Source organism: Dreissena polymorpha, chromosome 15, assembly GCF_020536995.1.
Source record: "Dreissena polymorpha isolate Duluth1 chromosome 15, UMN_Dpol_1.0, whole genome shotgun sequence".
Taxonomy (NCBI): Eukaryota; Metazoa; Mollusca; class Bivalvia; order Myida; family Dreissenidae; genus Dreissena; species Dreissena polymorpha.
The window spans coordinates 56,097,721-56,125,077 of NC_068369.1; the positions used below are offsets into that span (position 1 = coordinate 56,097,721).

The window sequence follows — 27,357 nt, forward strand, 5'->3', positions numbered from 1 at the left end:
AGGAAATAAATCCAAACAGTTCTACATGATTGTCATACGCACTTGCCCTGAATGATTACAAGCAGAAGTGGGTGGTAAAAATGCAGTAATTCATTGTTCCTTCTCGAGACTTCGTATTGCTTCTGTGTTATATCTCCGTTCACTGTGGTATTATTTATAACATGAGAAAGTTTATGATGGCATACACGTATGTCATCGTTGGAGACAGTTCTATTTGGCCGTGTAGTTACTGACAAATAATAACGACTTCGTTCACCTTCACTTTAATGCTCTATTCTGATTGCATAATATGATTAAGTGATCTATGTTTTCATTTCCCAAAAATAGAAAAACTTCACCTGCAAATTAAATGAAAAAAACTCAAGGTCGTACTGCTTTTCAATAAACCAGTTTAACAAGGACGTCGATATGTTGCGCGAATCGTGTTCACGTTTTTCATTCGTAACTAGCAAAATGACGTTATAGTTTGGCGCCAGTGTCAACCACATTTTGTTCGACAAAAAATGAAATCAAAACTGAATCATAATTCATTCGCCTGGGTATAGAAGTGCATTTTGGCCTTCAGAATGTTAACATAAATAAATCTTTCTTTCTCTTTGGTTGTAAATTTTAGTATTGAATATAATTTTTCTTCATTTCATCTGCGTTTGAACTTTTGGGAAAATTACGCATTATTTGGCTTGAATCGGTGTGTATGCAAGTAAGAGTTATTTTTCGGAAAGTTTTAACACCGATGACATCTAGCAAAAAAGCTTTTCAATTCTTAAACAATGTTTACAGGAGGATAGAGTTGTAACATAAGGAACTATTGGGATAAATGATAACCAGTTTTTACGTGTTGGGATTTAACAATCGAGTATGAACACAAACACATAAACATACTATTAAAATATGTTTAACTGATAGCGCCCATTACCCATGTGTCAAATTGTTAGAAATAACTTGATTGAGTGTTATCTTGTCAACAAGATATATCGAACATTATTAAGTCCACATGATGGAACATAATAAGAATATTAATTACAATCAAATGTCGCCATGCTCGTTTGAAAACCTGTTTAAGAATTAAACAAAAACTAGAGTGTTCAATGTTTAAGTGGGTGTCAATTAGACTAAAATATGTTTTTATCATGTCTTACGGTGCTGCTGATATGATATGATGAAACAATAATTTGTATCCAGAATAATTATAAATTTAAATATGTTTCTGATATGGCTTTTGCATAAAACCGATTAAAACTCCAAAGCCTTTGCATTTACTGTTTAAATGCGGTGACATTTAAAATGCATGTTTTTGTTTATGAAATATTTGTTTGAGCTGGGTCTAATGAGTGTATGCTTTGTCAGTCTGTTAGACGTTTGGTCTAATGAGTGTATGCTTTGTCAGTCTGTTAGACGTTTAGTCTAATGGGTGAAGGCTTTGTCAGTCTGTTAGACGTTTGGTTTCTTTTCATACATACAATATTTTGTGTTATAATGGGATTTCTATTCTGCTGTTGCATCTGAAGTTCCGCTTTGTTTACATTTTCGGATAGGTGTTGTGTAGAGCAGCTCATGTACACTTTAAATCGAAAATTAAAAAACAACAACACGATTTTTAGTCTGTGAAATTTAATAAATACAGAGTGTTAACATTGGTTTCATTTAATTCAAACTTGTAATGAATAACAAACATTCATGCATATGGCTAACATTGTTCACCATTACACACATTTCTATGTATCCTATGAAAATTTAAATAACTGTATTATTTCAACACAAACAATTCACAATCAAATAAAAACTTTGTGTTAAGCTTGTTTTAATTTTGAAACCTATCGACATATGCATAACTTTAACACTGGCTACTCATAGAAACATGCAAAAGAAGCACATTTATTGCTATATGAAGAACATAAATATATGTACTTATAGAATAACATATGCATTTTATAAACAACCATAAAATCAACAAACGATTATTTAAAAATATTTATGTAATGATTTTACTATTATTAATGTCCGAAATGCAATAGTTCAATTACAGTTGGAAATAAGTTTGTAGCCCGAAAAAAGTCGAAGTAATTGACTTGCACATATGGCATGACTTTGCTTACCTATCCCTCAGACACATCCCGAAATTATTTCTACACGCGGGCCATTGGCCTGATCTAGGCTCAAACCGGAAAACGTTTAATAAGGAATAATTTCATCGTAAAGTTAAAACATATTTCGAACATTATAAAAGTGCTGGAGAAAGCAGTACATATAACAATCTACTAGTGTGTCAAAAGCCTTAAGTAGAAAAAATTTGCAAAATTATCATCAAGTTTTCAAACAAAAAATATATATTGTGTAAAATACTTAATATTCATATGTTTGTGATAATTTATTTAAAGGGACCTTTTCTCAGTTTTTGGCTTGTTTTGAAATAAGTCATTAAATGCTTCATATTGATAAATGTAAACATTGAATCTTAAAAGCTCCAGGAAGAAATCAAGAATAAAATTTGAAATAGGAAAAAAAGTAGCCGCAGCTGGACTCGAACCAATGACCCCCGGAGTCCAGGAGTAACCTGGAGTAAAAACGCATTAGCCCGCTCGGATATTCTGCCAAGCATTCTTGATTAAAGTATTATCAAGCATTCTTGATTAAAGTATTTTATGCATTATATGCGCAATCTTCGTAGTTTCACAAAATTTAACGACAGCAACAAAACACTCCAAATTATTCAATCGTTTCGCGTTGCAACGCTTTATAATTTTTAGGTTTTTAAATCGTCAAAAGATGCATATATTGGCTAAATTAGTCCATGGTTGTGAGATAAATGTGGCTGCAAAATTGTAGATAGTTTTTGTTTGAGGATTTAACCTAATGCCCATAGTTTAAAAATGCACTTGACACAGAGCCAAACTTCTCTTTGATTTCAATTGATTACCTATTTTTTTTTCGAGGAACGTGACCATGATTTATTTCAACTTGATTCAGATTTGAACTCTTTCTTTTCATTGTCAAGATTTATTTTCTTACCAAAATTTCGCACAGATTACATGAACAATCGTGCCTCTAGAGTGGAAACTAGCTAAAAGGTTGCGCCCAAGGACTAAAAATACACGATTGACGCCGGACAAAAAAAGCTCAACGTGAGTACTTCGTGCTACTATTGAAATGATTTGGCATTTTGTTTGCAGTTTCAAACACAGTTCTTCAATATAATCCATACGAACACGTGTATCTATCTAGCACGTACAACACTTATTATATTGCATAGCAACATCAACATCAAGTTGTAGTCAATGAACATCGTGCATAGACATACAGACAGTAAACGTATATTTTGTTATTGTAAAACACCAATTGATAATAACTAATATATAATGTTCAAAGCTACTCACACAAGATCAGTTCTGACGTATCTGATATGTTTTACATGACCTGTGTTTGTGACTTATGTGCGTTGTTTTATATAAATAAACGTGCGAAATTTTGATAAAATTGTGCGTTCAAATTACTTGTGTGTTTATAAGAAAAATGTAATACAATCATCTTGCATTTTATTTAAAAGAGTAAAATATTATATCATATAATATTCAGATTATGTCAGTTGAGGTCATGTTATTTATAAAATATTTCCTGTTATGGAGCTGAATTGTATAAATTTCGTCTACATTACTTGTGAACAGTTAACTGCCAATAAAGTAAACGCACATAATGATGTATCGCATGTTATAACATATTGCAATTCATATTCCACTACCATATTTTAGTTTGCACTAAAAGTCACTTAACTATCGTTTAACCTTTATATGTACACGATCATAACCTAAATAACAATTTACAATGTTAAAAATTCGTTGTTCATGTAAGAAAAGTATCAGCACACTACATACCAAGATACTAACATGGTAATAGCTAGCAATACATTTTTTGCAATCATATGCTCCACCATAAATCAAGTGACATTACATAATTTGTCGTCATGTAATCGCAACAAGTAATGACGCTTTCCCCGTTAACACTCCAGTTAAACTATGACAACAACTATTTTTTAGCAATACTGCTTTTTATATGAACCATAAAATGGTTTAAATATTTTTAATTTATATATTGATTCTCTTATTTATATTGGAAGCTTAAATTAATATAGTCCATTATTTCTTCACTTCAATTCACTTTTTGTCCGTATGAAGCTCCTGTATTGGCATGACCAAATTAAGTTAAATGTTAGTGTATAAGAGTTATTATATTATGTCAAAACTATTAATATAGAATGTTTACAAACAATATATACATATTTCTCAAGTGACATAATCAGCTCTATATTATGTAAGGATATGTCAGTAAACCAACTGCATTTTATAAATTACAACATTACGACCCAGCTTAAAGTAACTTATCAAGATTTTCTCATTATTAAGACGCAAAAATAACACTGAAACACGTGTTAGTTACGAATACAACTTTACGTTTCCCTTTACAAATACGTGGCTATTAAGAAGATTTAAAATATAAACTGATCGTTTGAGACACATAACCAAAATGTCGCGTGTGTAAGTTACGAATGAACGTTTTGTTTCCCTTTACAAATACGTGGCACTTTAGAAGATTTACCAAATCGTTTGTAAATCTGATCGTTTGAGACACATAACCCAAGTATAACGTGTTTAACTGTAAACGAAAATGTCTAAATGGTTTGACTAGTGTGAGCGTGTAAGCATGTCCTATTGTGTATGCCGTTTACAATGTTAATCATCCACACATATTCAATCAGTTTATTAATTTGATTGCAGCAAAGTTTGCCTTTCTGTAGGATTATATACCATTTTGCTTCACAACCGTTTATATGCATATGCCCGCTCGTAATGCGAGGTTCCTTTACTTTTATTGAACACAATTCACTTCACCGGACCCTTGAAAGTATATGATACACACATGTGGCAAGAAGAACAGCCATAACTGCGGATTTTCTATCGTGAACACTATGTGACGAATTACACTTGTCTTCATTGCAGAAACATAGCTGGCCTTCCGACGGCCTGGATTCTTCTATACAAACCGTTGTCTTCCGTATGCCAATAGTTAGTTTGTTTGAACATGTTCGCTGTGTTAGAGTCATTCCTGAAATGTATAAGTCACCAAATTTTTGTTTTAAAAGCAGCACATATTTCGTTAAGATTTTGTGTTTGAAAGTCATATTAAACATAATTTGTACTAGCCTCTTTCAATATTAAACTTCTTGCTACCATGCGTGGAAGGATCAAGAGAAATTAAAGTTACAATATATAGTACGTTATTTAAGGCATGCGACCAATATCCTGCATCATACTGGACAATGCATACACCAAAACACTATATTTAAAAATGACTAAAGCTGGTTTCAACGCGTTGGAAAGATGTACTTGAACTTAAGGCCACGAATTATAATTTTACCAAACAGATCAGTGTTAAAATTACCACGTTTTCTTAATGTATCACTCCCAGATATTTTGAGTTATATCTGCATTCACATCCATTCCTATTTACATTGGCATTTCTCGTGTTGGCAAGTTACATAACAAACTTCTCACTAGCAAAAGCATGAAAATATCTTTCCCTTTTTCTTGAGTCAATAACGCTTAACTCTTTCCGTGCTGGAAACGAATTTTGAAGGCCTTTACAAACAGTTTGGATCCAGATTAGACGCCACAGAACGTGGCGTCTCATCAGGATCCAAAATGTTTGCTATTCTTATAGTATTCTTTGCAAAAAATCGAAGAAAATGCTAATTTTAGAATTCAGCAGACGACATTTTAGCAGACGACATATTTCCCAACATTCAAAGGGTTAACAGCGGTCTATCTGAAGATCGAACAGAAGTATTCAATTTTGCAAGGATGTGATACAAACGGGACGAAAGGAAATTTCCCCAACAAAATATATTTACTTACCGCTCAACGTAGTCCTCGACCATTTGACGCAGTATTCTTTGCAGCCTAAAACCTGAAGCCCCGGATGCGTGTCGTTGAATGGGTCCCCACAGAAATCATCCTGAAGGGACGAACACTCATAGCACTTGATCGGCATATGACCAACAACTGGAAAACAACACGATTACTTTAAACTTTTAGTGCCGGAAAATTGTAAAATTCTGTATGATTATATCCAATTAATGTCGACAAATTGAATATGTATTGTATGTTTAATTGGTCGATTAACTCATATGTTAACAGCATAAACATCTATTAAAAAAATTAGAACATATGGGGATATAATCAAGAAAACCAAAAGAAAAGAATGATTTGGCTATGCAAATTTTCAAAGCAGTAACACTAACTCGAAATATATGTTACGTTTTATCAAATAATTTTCATGATTTTCATAAGCAAACAAGTTTTCAATTAAATGTTATGAATTATTTTGAACCTTTGACTTTTGTTTGCATAATGCTTAAAACATTGCAGGCAAGCGGGATTGAAGCCGGCTACCTAAAAAAGCGACCAATGGCATGGAACATAAAAGAAAAGCTAAATAACAGCCACATTGATCACAACGAATGACCTTGAACGATCAAACTGGAAGTTAAAATACATAATTAAATACACACATATATATTCCACAAATGTACAAACAGTGTCCAGGGTATATATATATATATATTTTATAATGTACAGCGTTTTAATAAAAAATTAAAACGTGAGTTTGTAATCGAACTTGCAGGCTTTCCAGAAGTTTAAATTATTTACAAATATCATGGGTTTACTGTACTCGCATATACAATGTTAATCAAAACGGCAATTAATATAAGTAATGTGTTAGGTTGAAAATTGCCAATCACACGTGAACATAACGAATGCCATTTGCAGAGTTGGCTGGTTTCATTAAATGATAATAGCCAATCGCAAAAATAAAACTCGAAACCAGTCTACCAGTCGTTTAAGCAAAAATACGTTGTGTATGCTGAAGATTATGTCAATGTGATTTCGCCGGCTTACCATAACATGGAACAGCCTCTGCACAAGAATCCGCTGTCACAAAGATCACACAAGAATATGTATTATATCACGGTTATTGAACTAGTAGTTATTTGGCGTGGATGCATCTGGTTTGTACATTTAAATGAAATTAATTACTATGCAGCAAAAATGCGCCTTGCTTTTGCTGTAAAAGGATATGTCGATAAGGTCTGTTTTAAAATTGTTATTTTGTATATTCAAACAACAGAACACGAACGTATTCAAGTAGGCGTTTTACTTGATGTTCAACTAAAAGTAAATCACAAAACATATACTTATTTTTATATAATAAAATTTAATAAATAAAAAGAATTTATTTTAAGAGTAATGCGGTGTATGCGAGGAGAATACCAACCGAAATATTTCAAAAAGGGACGAGATAAATGATAAGAATTGATCATATATTTCAAAAAGGGACGAGATAAATGATAAGAATTGATCATTTACCATGTGGCAAAATGACCTACTTTTTACGTGTCGAATAATTTTCATAACAAATATAAGTTTAAACATCTAGCTGCTAAACAAAAACAAAAGCTTTCAAGTAAAATATATAATATCACAATACACTATTGAGAGACTCATATCTATGACGTATGGCGTGAACTATGACTTACAAAAAGCATTTACAAATGTACAATGCACCATTTTCGTTTTCGATTAGAAACAAGATAACGCTCGTCAAGACTAACTATATTTTTTAAGACTCACATGATTTTACACATGATCCTAAACGCCAAAAAAATCAAATTGTATTTGATTACTATTAATAAGATATGAGATAGCATGTCTGTTTAAAGTATACCTACTAGACTCAATAATGACTCTTATACGCACGTCAATGTCGCATGTTTTGCAATGGAACGCTTAAAGGGATCTTTTCACGCTTTGGTAAATTGACAAAATTGAAAAAAGTTGTTTCAGATTCGCAAATTTTCGTTTTAGTCATGATATTTGTGAGGAAACAGTAATACTGAACATTTACCATGGTCTAATATAGCCATTATATGCATCTTTTGACGATTTTAAAACCTAAAAATTATAAAGCTTTGCAACGCGAAACGATTGAATAATTTGGAGAGTTCTGTTTTTGTCGTTAAATTTTGTGAAACTACGAAGATTGCTTATATAAGGTATAAAATACGTCAAGTATGTGTACTCGGCGGAATAGCTCAGTAGGCGAGAGCGTTTTTACTTCAGGACTCGGGCAGGACTCCAGGGGTCACTGGTTCGAAACCTGGTCCGGACAATGTTCTTTTCCTTTTTTTAAATTTATTCTTGATTTTTTACTGAAGCCTTTACGATCCAATGTTTACATTTATCAATATAAAGCATTTAATGAATGAATTAAAAAATGCCAAAATCGCAGGTTGTTTGCAAATTTGTATACAACGAAAAAAAATGACCTAAAATGTATAAAGAAATACAGCAATGATATTTTCATAAAGGTCAAGTAAAGCGACAAGACTGTATATGCATGTATTATCCTTACACTTAAATTATAATAGCTAAATTGAGACATTTAATTGTAACATAGCAACATAGCAAACTTTAATGCCAGCCAATTAAATTAGTTCATCAACAAAATTATAACATGTGTATTTTTTTATATTTACATCGTCATTGCCAAATGAATTTAACAAATAGTTAAGTATTATGCTGTGTTTTGTCCGTTTTCTTGTCGGTATTACCACCACTTTGAGTGACACGTGCGGGGTCCTGCGAGTCGGATTAAATCAAAGACGCAATGCATTGCGTTGTTCCAAGGCGTTCTCCATATTTGTAATAATTTTTGTTTGCGTGTGTGTGCTTTTGATATGTGTCAATTTGTGAGACATCTTACCCTTGCAGAATTACCCTGAAGTAAAATACGTTATAAGTTAATAAAATGCATGTCACCCCATGGTGTGTGGTTGGTTTTGACAAAGGGGGCATGGTGTAAATACACTTAGAAAATCGTCATTATTGGATTCCTCCCTTCCTACCCCCTGCCCTCCCTCATGCCATTCCTCCCTATTTCAACAAACTTTGTAGGATTAACAATACGGTATTGCACACCAAATATGAAACGTTAACCGTGCGGTTTCATTGAAGAAGATTTTTACAAGTATATACTATTAAAGTCTATATAAATCACGTGATCCCTATGGCGTGGTCAGTTTTGACTCCAGGTACATGCGTTGAAATCTGTCCAGGGGATAAGGATGAGGAGTCGTTCGAAGAAAAGATTTAACCCATTTATGCCTAGTGGACTAGTGGACTCTCCCGTGCTTCTAAATTGGATCAATTTATTTCCAAAATTAGGGATGTTTAGTATATTTAGTTTGTATATGTAGACTATTTCTTACAGAAATTCCTTTAAGCAAACAGCGCAGACCCAGATGAGACGCCGCATCATGCGGCGTCTCATCTGGGTCTACGCTGTTTGCCAAGGCCTTTTTTTCTAGACGCTAGGCAAAATGGGTTAAAAAAGCACCTCACGGACGACATACATCAGGGCAATAGGCTGGGTTATGAGAAAAATATAGCCATACGTTACACTCTCAGTCATCATAATCTCAGTTAACCTGGTGGTTTTAGAATTACACTCAATTTTCATTGACACGGGCCAAGTCTAAGTCAGTATCAATATACTGATTTATGATCGTGCTATCAAGCTTTAAAAAATCGACACCTTAATTTTCATTTTGAAGGCGTTGAGTAGACTCAAATTCACCCCCGAAAAAGGAATCCCATTGAACAAATTGATCCGTGATTTTAGATATACACAGTAAACTTGCCCTAAATAATGGCACGCACATTATTAACTATGTTAACTTACATCCAAGGCAGTCTTCCTCTCCAGCCATCGATAATTGCACCATTAGAAGAACTGAAAGTATAAAAGGAACGTTTGCAAATGTTAACAAAGTGAACCTTCGGTTGCATCAACCGGAGATCAGTACTCCGAGGTTTTTTCTTGATGTTTGTTATGTTTAATAACTGTGGCAGAATGATAATTTAAACATAGATAATTGCAATACATTTTAATACTAATGCAAACATTTTATTTACACAATCGAAATCACACCTCTGACTAATACAAATGATAGGTATCGGTTCTATGCATAATTTTTAATCGAAATTAGTAAAATAATATGGCGTTTGTAAATCGCTGTTATAATAAGGCCGTTTCAAATTGGTGCCGTTTGTATATTCAGCCATCGTAACTCGTATTAGACACTGACTCGTCATTATGATACAGGGATTACGAAGTGTTCCAATTATATTAACAGGAAAACTGGCGACGAAAAAAAAAGAGTTTTTAAGAGATAAAAACAGTTTGTGAAAATGTTTGACATGATTCGCAACAAAACAATCACAATATGTGAGTTTCATATTTTAAGACATTTAATCGTTGCGTATGTCTGTGCTAAATTCCCTAAAATACAAGTGAAATACGAGAAACCATCATTTAATAAGCTCGCCTTGTTTATATAAGATAGGAATAAGTGACCTCGCGAGACATTATCTTTAGAGAAATTTTGTTGCCAATTGCCTATAATACAATGGTATATTTGCATATAAAACTTTGCACATTTAATGAATTGCGTCCAAAAACTGTTATATGCATTACGTATAATAAACGCCTTTGAACATTTAACTGCAAATAGTCTTTTTTATTATTCCTGAAAATTGACTTTTTGCTAGCAATGTAATCCGAAATATTTGTCCTACCATTTTTTCTCGTTTTAATATTCAATGTTACGTCAGTATACCGAGCCATCAAGCAATAAAGAAGCATGCGAAAAGTCAGAACTACATTATTGTTGTAACATGAATATGGTAATCGATACGACTTATTCCCTAGTGTTTTGATAATGCGTATGTATGTTATAATTATTTGCAATGACTGTATAGTACCGAAAGTCTTGCAAATAGAAAATAGCCAATAATAGTGAAATATGTATTTACACATATCTGGCATTGTTTCTCTCAGTAGCGTCACGTATCAATGTGTTTAATCGATGTGGTTATAAAGTATGCAACCCAGCATGTATATGGTTTTGTTGTATATTTAAGTCGCGTTATGCGCAAGTGGGTCTTATAAAAAATACATTTGCCATTCAAGTTATTCGCCCGTAAAATGAGAGCATGTACCAGTTATGTAAACATTTACTAATAAGAGAACATTATGTTAATAAAAATCCTGCACAGAACGTTATGGGTGCAGCTGGAGTTTATTTGAATTAATGTACACAAAAAGGTAACTATCGCCCATGGTTAAGAATTATAATTTGATGTTGTCAAAATTAGAAGACTATACATCAAGTGGTATAAAATATAAACAAGAGACAAGCCAGATGAATGTATCACATATGTTAAAATGAGCTTATTTGTAAATGTAACCAACTTCGTTTTAAGCGTCTGAATATCAAGACAAAGAAACAAATAGTCTAGCAGAATGTCTACCTATATTTTGAATGGGAAAAGCTATGACCAAAGACATTTGTAGATAAGTCTACTTTAATATTTGAAAACGCTTTGCAATTATACAAACGGTATAATGTTATTCATTTTGGTGAACTCCATTTCCTTCGGTCAGTGTAGGACATATGATTTGTTCAGGTTCAAAGGTGTGTTGTTTAAGAAAGTGTGTCGAAAATTTAGAATAGGCAAATGAGTGAACACATGTTATGAGTTATATATTTTGCAAATGAACAACGATTGATATAATATTGACAGGAAATTCGCAATTGACTATTTCTAAGGTTGAACTATACGATATTTTTATGATGTTTAACGTCGAAATTTATAGTATTTGCATTAATTAACCGTTGCAAAACAAATTATTTACCTTGTGAAACTGACTTGATTTGTCTCGAAACACGTATTATTTCATATTTGTTTTCTAGTTTTGTGAATGCATTTCCCTTGTTTTAATGTTTTGCTTAAGTCCACTTTCAATAACTGTTTGCATATTAAGCATTCAAATGCCTCAAGCTTGTCCTTGATATTAATCATTAAGATGCAAACATTAATTATTATGTAACCAACATGTCTGCTGATGTATATGTATTTCTCGATATGCGTTTTATTCACACGGAACTAAACGCAGCATTGTAACCCATATCAAAAGAAAGGCTTTACCAACGAAAATAGGTGTTTTAACAAATGAAAAATATTGCACCACTAACGTTAGTTCGGGTGAAGAGTGAACAAAATCGTTGGACAGCATTCTATATGCACTCTCAATATGTGAAAACATAATCGGATCATGCAAAATACCACAATATTCAAAATAAAGTAATTCATTATTAATTAAGCCATGCGTTTCCCAAATAAGTGTACAGCATTGAAACGGAATATAAATACAATATTTTAACGCAAAGGAAGCACGCTAATACTTTCACTAAATGTACGTTGTAAACCAAGCTAACAGTGAAAAAAAAATACACTTATAAACATGTTACGAACACTCTGCTATACTTACGCACTGATCATTATATAAGAATACCGACAAACAAGATATGTTTGTGAAAAACAATGTCCTCCATATATTTGACCTTTGACCTTGAAGGATAACCTTGACCTTTCACCACTCAAAATACACAGCTTCATGAGATACACATGCATGCCAAATATCAAGCTGCTATCTTCAATTTTGAAAAGGTTATTGCAAATGTTAACGTTTGACGCAAACCAACAAACCAACAAACAAACAAACCAACAAACCAACAGACAGGGCAAAAGCAATTTTTCCCCCACTATAGTGATGGGGGACATAAAAGTCAAGATTAATTTTGCTAAAGGTGATAAAATAACTCCGTATGACATGTTACGATTTAGTTGAATATATTTATAAAACCGGGAAATATGTCTATGAAATATCGAACATATGTTTATGCATTAGGGGATTGTTGAAACAGAACAAATACATATAACACAAAGGGTAAACATCTGGTAATGACTACAACCATCTATGGTGAGTCCTTATTTATTCGAGTTGCAGCGTGACAATGGATGTTATATTCGTATTGTTCACTTGATAATTAAACGTGGTTTGTCATCTTTCATGTGGAGATAATTGAGCACAACAGATGACACGCACTTTATTTTCCTAATAAATCAGAGTTTTGCATTTGCATGTATAATGAGTATATTATGACAATTATCATAATTGAACATTGAGCTCATAAAATTGTAAAACAATGTGATACAAAAGTTGGAGGGCAAGGCGTGGTTTTCTTATTGTAACTACTAAGGGAATGATAATATTGTTTAAACGTGAAACGAGAAAAAATATTGTTCTTGTACACGCAATATTCTATAAATAGGTATACATAAAAGTCTTTAAGTTCTCCCACCATGTTCCATGTAATGATAACAGGATAGTTTTCCCACAACACGCCAACTACATATTCTTGAACAGTTATAAATAAACATCAATAGGATGCATGACGTGCTACGATTACTAATTTTGTCAAGATTACGTGATAGCTCGTCGAAAACATATTCTTAAACCTTAAACAGTTGGTCGTCCTTTTACACATCGGAAAGCAGCAATTATGTTTAAATTAATAGTAAGCATGGTCGCAAGATATGCATACAAGACACAATGTGCAAAATTGGTGAATCAGCTGCTGTTTTGGCAAACTAAGACCCCATTCGTTTGGAAAACTGTCTATTTGCATTATCAATTGCAAAAAGTGTACACACGCCCATATGGTATGTTACTGCAGAAACACGCTATTTACATATTAATACTAGCCCCTTATAATTATTAATGAATTGCTGAAAGCATATACGAATAATTAAAATAAACTGATCATGTTCAATTATAGCAGTTACATTTATTTTCATATTTTTATTATACTGCGCAAGTTGATATGGTCAGCATGCTTCAATAGGAAAACAATTCGGAAAGAATTATAAATTGCGATCAATGAATATTTGACATAAACGATTACAACCGAATAGCAATTCCAAAGCATTAAAGTCTGTGATTGCTTCAAAATTGACTTAGAAGTGCTATATTTCAAGTATTGGATCAAAGGTAAGGAGCATGGCCTTAGAAATTAAATAACTTCCGATTCTAAATAGATCTGCCCATAAATGTTCAATTAAAATCAATAGACCTCATTTATACTGACGTCTATTGTAAATATAGTACAAGAAATATATGAAATAGACACGGAAATGCTAATGACGTCAATAAGGGATGTTAAACACCGTTAAAACACGATTGTTTTATCGGTGGGTACCCCCATTTTACGGGAAAATATAATCGGTTTACGCATAGGAGTTGCTATGCAAAAAATCAAGGTAGGTGTATCTATGACCAGACAAAATCATGCTATTAATTCACATTCATCTAAAGTGGACTTATCAAAACCTGTAATCATACATTTTCAATTGCGAATTACAACCAATTTTAATAAAATACATGTTTGCCTCAAGAAAATAAGTTAACAAGCTAGTACTCTTATTCTAAATGTTGCTAATTAATTCGCTTGTGACATTCCCAATCTGGAAGAAACAACCAATAGTCTGATAGGTAGGTATAATATTATACCTTGCAGAAACTATTTATGTATCTTTCTAATTAAAATGTCCAACGACATGTGTACTAGTAAACCTGTTAAAACATGTCTCTCATAAATGAGTGATTTATTTAAATATATTTATACATGGTAGATGCAGCCAATTTTAAGACACATTCCATGCGTATGGAAATGGAGAGAAGACGACCATTATGCACCGAACATCAGTTCAAGGTACCGCATTTCTCGAAGGCTTGACCTAGTGATGAAGTTTCGACCCCACTTGATCGATATTCACACATCTAGATATTGTCAAGATACATTGTCTGACCAAGTCGAATAATAAAGTTTGAGTCATATATGTGATCTCTATACTCATACCATCGTTGTTCTTTTAATTAATCTGGCGACCTTGTTTTGTGGACACACGCGACCTAGATTCGACCTCTGCCTCAATATTATCAAGATAAACAGTCTGAAAAATTCCCATCATGGTGACCAATATCAATCAAGAGTTATAGATACATTTAACACCTTGAGTGGTAACAATATTTTATTAGATATATTTTTGAAGCGCATGACCAAGAATCGAACAAGGCTTAGATAGTGTCGAGATAAATGTTCTGGCCAACTGTCATCAAGACATTACAAAACATGTGGTTTCTTGAGTTGGATCGAGTTAAACATTGAATTAATTATTGCTCGATAATGCATTTCAAAAGTAGCTCACATTCCAGCTGGATACATTGGATTAAGTTTAATACAATTCAGGTATGTGTGGCAGGTCGTTACGATTAAAAAACAACACAACTGAGTAACAAATTCGAAAACTATTTTATCACAGAAATGTTTGAGCAAACATCGTCTTTACAGCCTGTACATTTTTCATCGCATATACCAGACACAAAGTGCGATTATCATCTTATTGTTTAGTAAAGTATGTCGCAGGGTTGGCTTCGGTGAGTCTTAATTAGACTACATAAGAAGTTGTCACGAACAACTGTTTATTGACACAATTCTTGACGTCTTTGTCAATACAACATCTGTTTAGAAATTATACCGATTTGTTAGTGTATAATGTAATTGCATGAACAGAAAATTTATAAAACACGCTTGAAAAGAACGTTAATGTAATTTTGTTAATGCTTAATGCACTGGAAAAACCCCACTGAATAGCAAATAGATCATTGACACATGTAGACCACGAAGCAAGAGATGGCGTTAATGTACATAGAAACCCGTGCGTAAGGCAGTATGCGACACTAAGGAAATTTTGTTAGAAAATGATGCTAACGTGTCCAAATTGTTCAAAATGTGATAAACAGAGCACATGTAATTGTATAAAATAAAATGAAAAAAAAATCAAAATCGATAGAAATCTAATAGTGGTGTTAACAATGTTAAATCCAACGTCATGCGCAAGGAGTAATATACATTGTACATTTATAAACGACAAATCGTGTTTTGAATACATACGTAGTATATCATTTCATAGTAATAAAAATCGATGTTAAGGGGGCGTTTTATGGGAACATCCGTGGGGGCGCGCTGGAAGTTAGTCGGAGCTCGTTTGTCGGATGGCGTTCAGGAGACGATTACCTCTCAATACGTTAAAAGTTAAAAGGGTATACATCGGATCATCAAACTGCGTAATAATGATTATGGGTATTTTTTGCAGGAGACAAACATTAGTTTACATCGTTATTCTACCCACCTTTTATATATCAGTAGATATTGGTGACGGAGAAACAGATTTGTTCGTAGTGGCCAATCTTTCATACAGTCCAATCTTTCAGATTTTGCAATATTATGTACGACATGTTGTAATATTACTACTTAGCGAATTGGAACATATGTAGCATCTGTTTAAGAATAAGTAAAACATGCATATAAATAGTATTTTATTTCAACGTTTTTCTACTTTCAAATAATTTTGAACAACATATACAAGTTTAAAACAATTATACATGCAAAGCACGGTTTTGCTACGTTTATACTTTAAATGTCTATAAATACTATAGTAAAAGTGTTATTACAAAGGATTGTCGTTCGCCGCTCACTTGACAATGTGCTTCAAGTATATTCGATAAGTATTGAACAGCCAATGTTGCAAACCTGTTACAATAATAATAGCATGACATATTTTAATTCACAATTTAATAAGCGATCGAACGAAACATTCGTAATATCTCATAGTTCGTTCTTTCGCGTTTTTCTTCAATCGCATCTTTTTGGGTTTAATAAATAGGGAGATCGGAAATTGGCCATCTTTTTCGTTTTATCCCGTATTTTCGTTGCATGGCGATACGTCTGTGTTAGTATGCCAACTACAACATGCTAACTGATAAAGTCGATCGCAGTCAACTTTTTGAATGATATAAAGTATTTAAAACCTTTAGAATGCGAAAGTAAACGGATTCATAGCGTCGAAATACGTCCTTAATTACTATTATAGCGCATTAATAATGTGTTCTATTCCATGATACTTAGCACTCTTACAATACATCATCGGGACATTCTGGATATATTGGATGTATCACTAGCGTACGCTCCGGCGAATATTTTGGTTACACAAACGTAAAATGCGATATACTATATTTATTTCAAATTTGAAGTTATTATTTTAAATGACTGACTTTTTCGATCAACTTTTGTGAAAATGATTGACTTTTGCCATAAACTTTGGCAATAAATCTTTACAAAACAAAGAATACCCAGGGGTATATGCATTCGTTAGTTGTAACATGTAGGTGTATCACGTGTTTCATTTCTTAAGAAGAATTTAAAATCTGAAAAATGTGGTGATATTTAACTTACTTGATTTCGAAACTTCTTGTTTTAAATAACTGAATTTTACTCATAAAAAAAGAATAAATAAAAGCGCAAAGCAATATAATTTTTTGTCAACATTGTCCTTCAATGAACTGAAATAAAAAAAATCAACCCAGTGATCTTATACGGAGTACTAGTATATTACAATACATTATAATACGCCTGCTGGAGAAGTGTATTACATTTTATACCAAATTAATGATAAACACATGGACATTTATAAAAGGTGCAAGCGCAGATATAAGAGGCAAGTTGTCAATATTTGACCTATGCTACATTCATTTCTTATTAAGAACAAACGAGCGTAATTCTCACATGATCAACTGCCTTGATCAATTACGGTAAATGACATTATTCCACAATGATAAAGGCCGTGCAAGAATGTGGATTGTAGAACATTGCCAGAACAGGCGTGTAAGAATGATGGAAATTCTTGGCATGTCTTATCATGCGACTAAAATTAGTTTTATATACTCCTGGTAAATTTAATGTGTGAACTCATTTCGAACATTATGCATTTTTATCGGGCTATTATTTTGTTTTCGAAAGTTGGTTTCTGCAATGGATTTATACATGTCCAGAATTCCGTAAAAGCTATGAAATATATTGGAAATTCATATCGCAAATTCTCTTGCAATTAAAAATTCTACCCGTTTACACGTGCAGTAATAAAGCAATCAGGCAGATAACTTTTGTCGAATAATATTGTGACGCACTTTAATAGAAAACTATAGTACATTTTCAAAAAACAAAAACCCAATTGACGTGAGTGTTTCACGCTTCAGCCACCATCCATAGCAGGTTTGACCATACAATTGAAAATACCGAGTCTTCCGGTCGCCAAACCATTGTTTAAATAAATAGAAAGTGACTAAGTCATCTCCGACAAAAAGGAAAAGAAATAAATAATTCAGTAAGAACACATATTTTGATAATGCATTTGTCTAATTACATTTCAATATTGTATTCAAAGCCACTGAAGCTCTTGCTTATTTTCGTTGTTTTGTTATCGATTATCTATAATCCTTATGTATAAATCGAGTCTTGGAAAAGAAAGGGTTTTAAGTTGGAAGATGTTCAAATATAATTATAGTTCATGATTGTAAAGTGCAAACATGTATCGATGTGCACTATCCCTTTTTTTATTATGATATATACCATAATATAGCAAAAACACTATGTTATTTAAACCAGACGTAGTAGTATCTGTATTAGCATCACTAGCCATGTTTATCGCAGTACCACCTTTATCGGTACGACATTTGTGGAAAATAACTTCCGTTACTCTCTCAACTTCACATAATGCCATCACAAATGGTAGGTGGAGATATTTGCACGGCTTGGAAGTCCACTCAACACACTCGCAATGTACACCTTTGAAAAAATCTGCCTTAGTGGAAAAAAATCCTGTCGCAGCCTTTAAAGTTTGAAATCGCGACTGTTGGAGGAACAAAACGGTCTTTTGAAAGGCGATTTTGACATAACACTAAATGGAATCGCGTTACTTGTTTACTTTTCAGGTTAAAGAAATAACATTACCAAAAGTCAATATCCCAAATGTATTTATTGAATAGGTTTTAGGACCTGTTACAGAATTGCCAACAATAATATAGATCGTTTTGTGGCGTTTTGAATTGAGTTATCATAAACAACATGCGTATATTATATCTTTTAAAAAAACATATAATTAACACTTGCATTGTGTCCAAAATAGGCAGTTGTATTTAAAATTATATTTGTTTTGTGTAAAATGGGTCAGCAGAAATTAATATGAATTCAATCCAGTGAGTCTTATCTGGCCGATGTTTCGTTTCTTTGTCTATTTATAATCAATTCTCTTTTTAAACACCGGCTAAGATTTTCTCACGGCATCTTTACAGCAACCCGGAATAACGAACAGATTAAATACACGTAACGCCTATTGGTATTAATAACTCAGGCGTAAGACAACTTTGTGATGTTTCCCATATGGTTTAATTTGATATTGCAGACAATAGGATGTTCCGGCCAGACAAAACAAATTGTTCAGTCAAAATATAATGAAAAAAACACTCATGTGTAACAGTATTACTATAATTCATTCTTGTTAACAAGTTAAAAAAGAAATGCCTTGTACAAAATTAGAATAATAGAGATACGGCTGCAAAAAACTAACAGATTACAAAACTACAGCTATGAAAAGGGTTTGGTAAAATTCTTGTAATCATGTTTCATCTTGCAAAATATACATCAGCAAACCCATATACTAAACAGCGAAACCAACAGAAGGAACATTATATGTAAAACAAATATTGTCAATTATCTCATACAGAGAACTGTACAGAATCAATGGACCCACTGTAAAAAGATAACTACTAAAACAATCAATTATGTAATAGAAAATAACAGAAGAGCAACAGCTCATCCTAAATACCGTAGGGAATGGTTAAACTGACAGATTTAACCGAACTTTGTTTAATACGCTCGGAACACTGGATCCGGACAAAAAGCTGAAAAAATATACTAGTATATCAATCGTCTCAACAGTATGTCGAGCAGCTAAAGTATAAAAGTCGGAAGCGTGAAACACTAACGAAAATGGGTAATACAGTATGCATTTATTATATGATCCCCGCAAGAGCCTGACAATAATATTGAAGCAAAACTGTGAATATGTGTTTAAACCGTTGGCAAAAAAGTATGTTTTATGCGGGTTAGCACAAAAAAAGTTGAGGTATGCGTTTATGAAATGTTGAGGCAGATTAAAAATAAAGATATATATATTTGTACAAGATAAGGTCATAAAAAGAATATAACGTCAAATACTCACTTTCTATTCTATCCTCCTACAATAATTGAAGAAAAATACAACGTAATGACGACTGGTCATGTTGTTCCCTGACATGGAAGTGTCAAAAAGGTGTAAAATGCTTTTATGAGAATTGCGATTGTGTAGATAATGATGATGATGATTATTATTGTCGGAAATAATGACACTAAATGAAACATTGAAGATGAGATTGTACTGAGTTCAATTGAGAGTGACGAAAGACTATTGGTCTACCAAATGAACCAGGTGACCAGGTTTTTATATGGAAAAATAATAATTAGAAAAAATGATTTAAAGAACATAGCCTGCTAAATGTGTTTATATACGTGCCTGGTGTTTAGTATATCTTCTTGTATTCGTTTTTATTGTAATCAAATCATTGAATTGTACTACTGAGGTTCTTAATTTGTATAAGCACTCGACAAGTGGAAAATAATATGAGCTCTATTCACAATATGATTAATATTGGAATATTGTTGCATGTCGAATGCGACAATTACAATTCCATTACTTAAATTGATTGTATAAGGTGTATTTTCATTGAATTGAAAAGCATTGCTACGACTACGGCACATTTCAAGAGAGTATGTAATTATATGAGTAAAGTATTTAAAAAAAATTAAGTTAACGAGCGATTGTTATCAATGTAGTAGTAAACAGCTGCTGGTGTCAATTTATATCTAACTCGATATACATTCAACTGTGCCATGTGTGATGACATTGAGTTTAACTTGCTTCAAAGCTCATGTGTTAACAACGAATAAGACAACTAAGAAAACTGGTTATCGTCAGAAACGTTTAAACATTCTTATAAATACGTGCAAAGAAGTATACCGCTTTGGGAGTGTTGATTTTAATGAAATACCATACAACAGTCAATGATAATACACATTCTGAGCATTAATAAAAAGAATTTACACGATTGCTTTGCTCGTTCTCTATTTAAAATATAATGCGATGCATATACGTGAAAATGTCTTATATGATAACGTTTTAAGAGTACATGTTTATGTACAATTGTACCTTGATAACAATTATCTCAATACATTTTTTTTCAGTGCTTTTTATCATGCTGTATCTTGTTGATTAGAATCAACCTGATATAAATAATTAAACGCAGTGTTTATGATGTTTGGAAATGTAAAACAGATGTAAAAACATGTAACGCAAGTTTTTTTCATAACGGAAGTGATAGATTTTTTTTCAAAGCCGCTTACTAATCATGTTCATATATATAATCCATGTTCACATACGGACATAAAAATAACTGATGTTATCTTGATTGTACTAGTCTCGAAATATTTTGAATAAATTATATATATTTCGGTTCTGGATTGATTACGTGCACGAATAATTTACCATATTCACACGGTCCTGCAGTTGCAAGACTATTCTTCGTGACGTTTTAAGAGTACATGTTTATGTACAATTGTACCTTGATTACAATTATCTCAATACATTTTTTTTCAGTGCTTTTTATCATGCTGTATCTTGTTGATTAGAATCAACCTGATATAAATAATTAAACGCAGTTTTTATGATGTTTGGAAATGTAAAACAGATGTAAAAACATGTAACGCAAGTTTTTTTCATAACGGAAGTGATAGATTTTTTTTCAAAGCCGCTTACTAATCATGTTCATATATATAATCCATGTTCACATACGGACATAAAAATAACTGATGTTATCTTGATTGTACTAGTCTCGGAATATTTTGAATAAATTATATATATTTCGGTTCTGGATTGATTACGTGCACGAATAATTTACCATATTCACACGGTCCTGCAGTTGCAAGACTATTCTTCGTGACGTGTGCAGCACGCATTTGCCTCGAAACGTTAATTACTGGTACAGGTGTGTGATGAAAGTGGTAATTCATTATTAATGTGTATAGCATTCCCGACTTCACTATGGTGATTTGTGTTATGCGTTTGTTTGTTTTTTGCTTAATATTACATAATATACTGAACTTTTATTTATGAAAATGACTGCAACTTTTAAAATCACCGATATTTGTGATCGTCTACGTGAAAATTGTACACGATAAAGATACAATGGACATGAATTATTTAAGAAATAGTAAACTCACTGAGGTCCCTATGGCATTATAGTGACCAGCCAGGCAGCCACAACCCGTATATGGACCGAAGCCGTAGGCTGAGGTCCATATACAGTTTTTGGCTGACTGGCTGGTCACTATAATGCCATTGGGACCGATGTGGAGTTTACTATTTCTTATATTACACCGAAGAGTTTCCCCTGTATCATTGTACATTGTTGTACCGGCGCAAACGATGACATATATCGTGAGACGAAGTTTCTCTGACGAAACATTCCAGTTGGAGATACATTCTCTGGATGTTAAAGATATGTCGGACGTGGTGTTTGTTTAACAGTTAGTTATGTGTCTAAGGCATCGAACGAATGCAAAACGTATTTCGGATTGTATGTTTATCATGCATAATGTAAACTTCGATAGGAATACAATAAAATAGTGTGACTTAAAATAAGCTTCGATAAAAGGACGGAAGAATAGAAAATGAAAGTGAATTTCGTTTCGACTTTATTGTTATAAACATGGATTAACGTTGGCATTGAGGTAAGCGTGTCGTTTATTGTAAAAAAAATACTCTTGTTAAAGTTGAAATAGTGTTAATGCTGTTCAATAAAACGCTTCAGCTTATTGCAAATTTAGTGATGTGTAACCCCGAACGGTCCATATACAAAAAATAGTGACCGGTCCATATACTTTTAGGTTTCTCTATCTCAGTTTACAGACTGGAACCGGTCATATAGATATAGAAGGACCAATATCTCTGAGGTGTAATATTTTGAAATAGATTATATGAGGATTAACTGAATATACGATAATCCGCTTACACAATGCTTGAACAAATGCAAATCACAAAGAAATTATTTTTCATATACCATCCATTAACCAATTTGAAAATATGGTGAATCTTGTCGTGTCATTTGAGTGTTTTTGTTGCAAAATAATTACACCGCTCATTATCAATAATCACATTTTTTCATCATTCCTAATCATAGTGCAACACATAAGATACGTAAGTCAATGTCTCCAAATAGCACCTGCTTTCTAATTCTTGTTGCTATACCTGTTTACGATAAAACATATGGAAACAAAACTAGTCCACGTTTCAACAGGTGCCAATTAATAGAGGAATGTTTTTATTATGTCTTACTGTGCATCTCATAGTAAAACATGACGGTTGTATGCGAAATAACTAAATTCCTGTCTCGTGTTTGACCTTTTTTCAGTTGCAAAACATTCGTCTCGAAAACTGCCAGTAGAAACAAATTACTAACCCAGTGGGTATTAACGACATCAATGGTAAAAAAATGATAATGCTGTAAAATGCTTATTATTCTGTATTATACTGAAAATATGACTTTTTTCAAGTAATGAATTATACCAGTCGTGATATTTTAATGAATATAAACTAATAATTGTAAAAATATATGGTATTTTAGAAGTTTTCTTTTCTTCGTCGTCGTGGTTGACAGTCCCTTTTAAGTACAAAATGGGATTTATATAGATTAATGACGTTTCGCTTCTTATGTTTAAGATATGCCTGCACATATATAGAACGGTGTGCGGCGTTTGTATGCATGCAGCTTTTTAATACATACTAAAATACATCTAAAGAAAACGAATCATATTAGAAAAACTTGAACTGTGTGATGAAAAAAGGAACTGCAACCAAGACATTGTCTAGTGATTGTTCTGTGTAAAATGGTAAAGCAAAACCATAAATTTCATTCAAACCAGTGAGTCTGAAATTTTCTCGCATATTTGTATGTTGAAATTAACCGTCTTTTTTTATTTTCGCATCACAGATACAATACTTATGGTAATAATAAAATACAAACAAGTACTAGTATACACATAATGCAAGGTCATGTTTTGTTTACCAAATTATAGAGTCAGACATCACTTCACTTATTTACTTAAATTAGGTAAAAAGCGGATTTTTTTTACAAACATGCACGTATCTTCTATGAATGCCCTTTAAGTCTGAAGTTTGGTTTTTCTACTCTAAAGATGGTTTACAGAAGTACAGGACGTGTTAAAATGCATTAAACAACTGTACATGTGATACTTCGAATGTGGTAGGAGTTGTAATTGCAGACAAGTGAATGTTCTGGCCAAAGCTGCATGATATTCGTTAATGAATACTTGATGTGGGTGGATAAACAATTATTAGATTATGTTCAATACAGTACTTTTCCTGTTTCGTGTGAAACATCGCTTTTAATGAAAACGAAATACGTATACTATAACTGTGTTAAAGTGTATTTAAATGTGTATCATGTATTAAAGTTCGTTTGTGACAAAATGATTACCGGATAGAAATTTAACATATATTGTAAAATAAACTAACAGGCCGATTTTCCCAAATATATGTTTACATTAATTTGCTGTGTGTTACAGTCCGATTTTCCCATTGATATGTTTACATAAATTTGCTGTGTGTTAAGAGGAAATCAATTCCAATAACCAAGCATGCATAAAGCTGATAGAAATTAGATTCATTAAGAATGAAGTAGACATATAAGCCGCTATCAAGAGCTCCCATGGATAAAGTTGGTTGAAATTGTAATTTAGATCAGTATGTTTTACGACCATCCTCTGAGGGGGTAATCACGTGACAAACAAGATGGCGACATCTATCTTGTTTGTCACGTGATTACCCTCTCTGATCCTGCCTTTGCATGAAGACACACATGCCCGAGCCGCCATTTGGACCTTTGTCTTGTACCTTTATAGAAACTGTAAAATTTACCATACTGTGGACTAGGGCTATAAATATACCCCCAAGCGCTAATAGTGTTGCGTTTAAAAAATAAGATTAAGTATATAAAAAAAAAACTATTATCAAATATCATTAACTGTATAAAATTAATTGTATAATATTCCATATTCAAGTGAAAGATTTGTCAAACATTTTATTTGTGTAAATATTAAGGGGATTATCAATTATTACTGTTCGAAGTGAATACTTGACAATCAAACACGGTGTAGTTTTTCTAATGACTAAATGATTATGTGAACCAGTGATGAAGCTTTGTATTTAAAAATTAGAACGATAGTGAATTAATGTTAAATTCAAAATATTCCAATACAATAAATACGTAATTGTTCATAAAGAAACACAAATGAGTTATTGTTCAGTAAAACTGGACGATTATATGGTAGGAAAATGTATGTGACTTATATGTTGTATCTTCTTCAACTCAACATGAAATATATTTTAATTTATGTTTGATTATGATATCAATATAAATATATTTATGAGACTGAAATACACTATAAACGCTTATATATACATAGTCGACATTCTGCTGCAGCAGCAGGAAAGATTATTTTAGCCGTGTTCTGTGTTAAATGTGTTTAATGTATGTGCGTATAAAGTCATCTTATATTAGCCTGTGCAGTCCGCACAGGCTAATCAGGGACGACACTTTCCGCCTAAACTAGATTTTTGCTAAGAAGAGACTTTCTTTAAACAGAAAATATCATAAAAGCGGAAAGTGACGTCCCTGATTAGCCTGTGCGGACTGCACAGGCTAATCTGGGATGACACTTTACGCAAATGCATTAAATAATCTTTACACAGAGCACGGCACATTTTTATAATACAATACATATTATAGTGTAGCTCAATATATGTATACACTCAGGATAAGAATAAAAAATTGTTAATATCTCGACTTTAATAGAAGTGTGAAGCCTGCTCATCGTAACTTCTCCCTGTTGCCATTCCGGACTAATTTACAGAAACTTGGATTACCTTTATAAGTTTTAAATGTTTGCAAAAAATTAAGGGTACTTGAACACTTGATTATTAGAAACCTGAATTGCATATGTTTGACTCTTCATTACATTTAGCAAATCATTAGCAACTTGTATTTCTTTCTATCTGCCCTTATAATATTAGCATCATCCTGTCGCACAATGTATCATTATTTTTTATCCTAGATCTTCCACTCATAATATTATATATTTATTATTTACACGAGATACTACACTAGCCTATACTAATTTTCGTCCCTTAATCCATTCAATGGATGATATAATATGTATAAAATAAAAGGGTCAACGAGGTAAAGAAGCATAACTGTACTGGGAGAGATTGCAAGTGAAATTCAAAGAGATGTACACCTTGTACAATTCAATGTCAATAAAACTCTTTTTATACGAGGTCGGTATAAACCGAAGTATGGATTATGCAATACACAAAATACCGACGGCTCAGAATGGCTGGATTACGCTTTACCTTATGGACTTATAGCGTATGAACTATATGTTGAATCGATATTTGACAGAATCGACTAAAAAGTTCATACATAGGGCTTGGTTTGAGGGACACTATTTGAAAATATAATTATACAGGGGTATCTACTGAATGTTAATATTTGTTTGCATGTGTACGTGTGTGCGTGTGAGTGTGTGTGTGTGTGTGTGTGTGTGTGTGTGTGTGTGTGTGTGTGTGTGTGTTTCGAAGTTTATAACATCTGTCCGCGCCTTCGACTGCATTATGTGTGGACCGGGAGTGTGATCCAGCAATTCTACGAAATTCAATAACTAGACTAACGAAAGTTGCAATTTCAATGCTTGTGTGGTTTTGTGTTGTGGGGGAAATCGGAGTATCCAGATGAAAACCCCACCTGTCTGGTATGGTGACCACCAACCAGACTCACTTTCTCTTCCGGGAACGGGTATTTAACCCGGTCGCATAGGCGAGAAGCGCGTGTACTACCGCTAACCAGAAAGCCTTCGGTATTTCTCTCTTGAAAATATGTTGAAGTAGGTACTCCCAACTCTGAATGACATTGCAGAAGTAAGCTTGCCTCTGGTATTACTCCCTTAACAAACTTTTTAAGTATGTACTATAAATTACCTTGCAGAAGTAAGACTGCCTTCGGTATTACTCCCTGAAAAAAAATCAGTTTAAGTATGTACTCTCAATTACCTTGCAGAAGTAAGCCTGCGTTGATAAGGTGGCGATAACACGGTGTGCCCTTGTCCATTCCAGACGCATAATCATCGGCATGGCATATCAGCAAGATGGGGTTTCAGATAATCCGAACGATCAGTGTGGCGGAAGGAATAAGATAATCAACTTTGAGAACAATCACATTAAGATACTGACAACCGGAGTTATTTATGTTACGATACACAAAAATGATCAGACT

The 27,357-nt window shown here is 33.0% G+C and overlaps 1 protein-coding gene across 2 annotated transcripts in view; it reads right to left on the reverse strand.

Annotated features, from left to right (window-relative positions):
- Positions 1-1,594: 1,594 nt before the first annotated feature.
- Positions 1,595-27,357, reverse strand: part of LOC127860682 (protein quiver-like) — an 84,591-nt gene continuing 58,828 nt past the window's right edge. For both annotated transcript variants that reach the window (XM_052398916.1, XM_052398917.1), the window contains exons 2-4: positions 9,793-9,843; positions 5,907-6,053; positions 1,595-5,097 (exon numbers count right to left, since the gene is read on the reverse strand). In XM_052398916.1, coding sequence (XP_052254876.1) covers positions 4,880-5,097; positions 5,907-6,053; positions 9,793-9,843 — 416 coding nt within the window. In that variant the 3' untranslated portion in view covers positions 1,595-4,879. The remainder of the gene's footprint in view (positions 5,098-5,906; positions 6,054-9,792; positions 9,844-27,357) is intronic.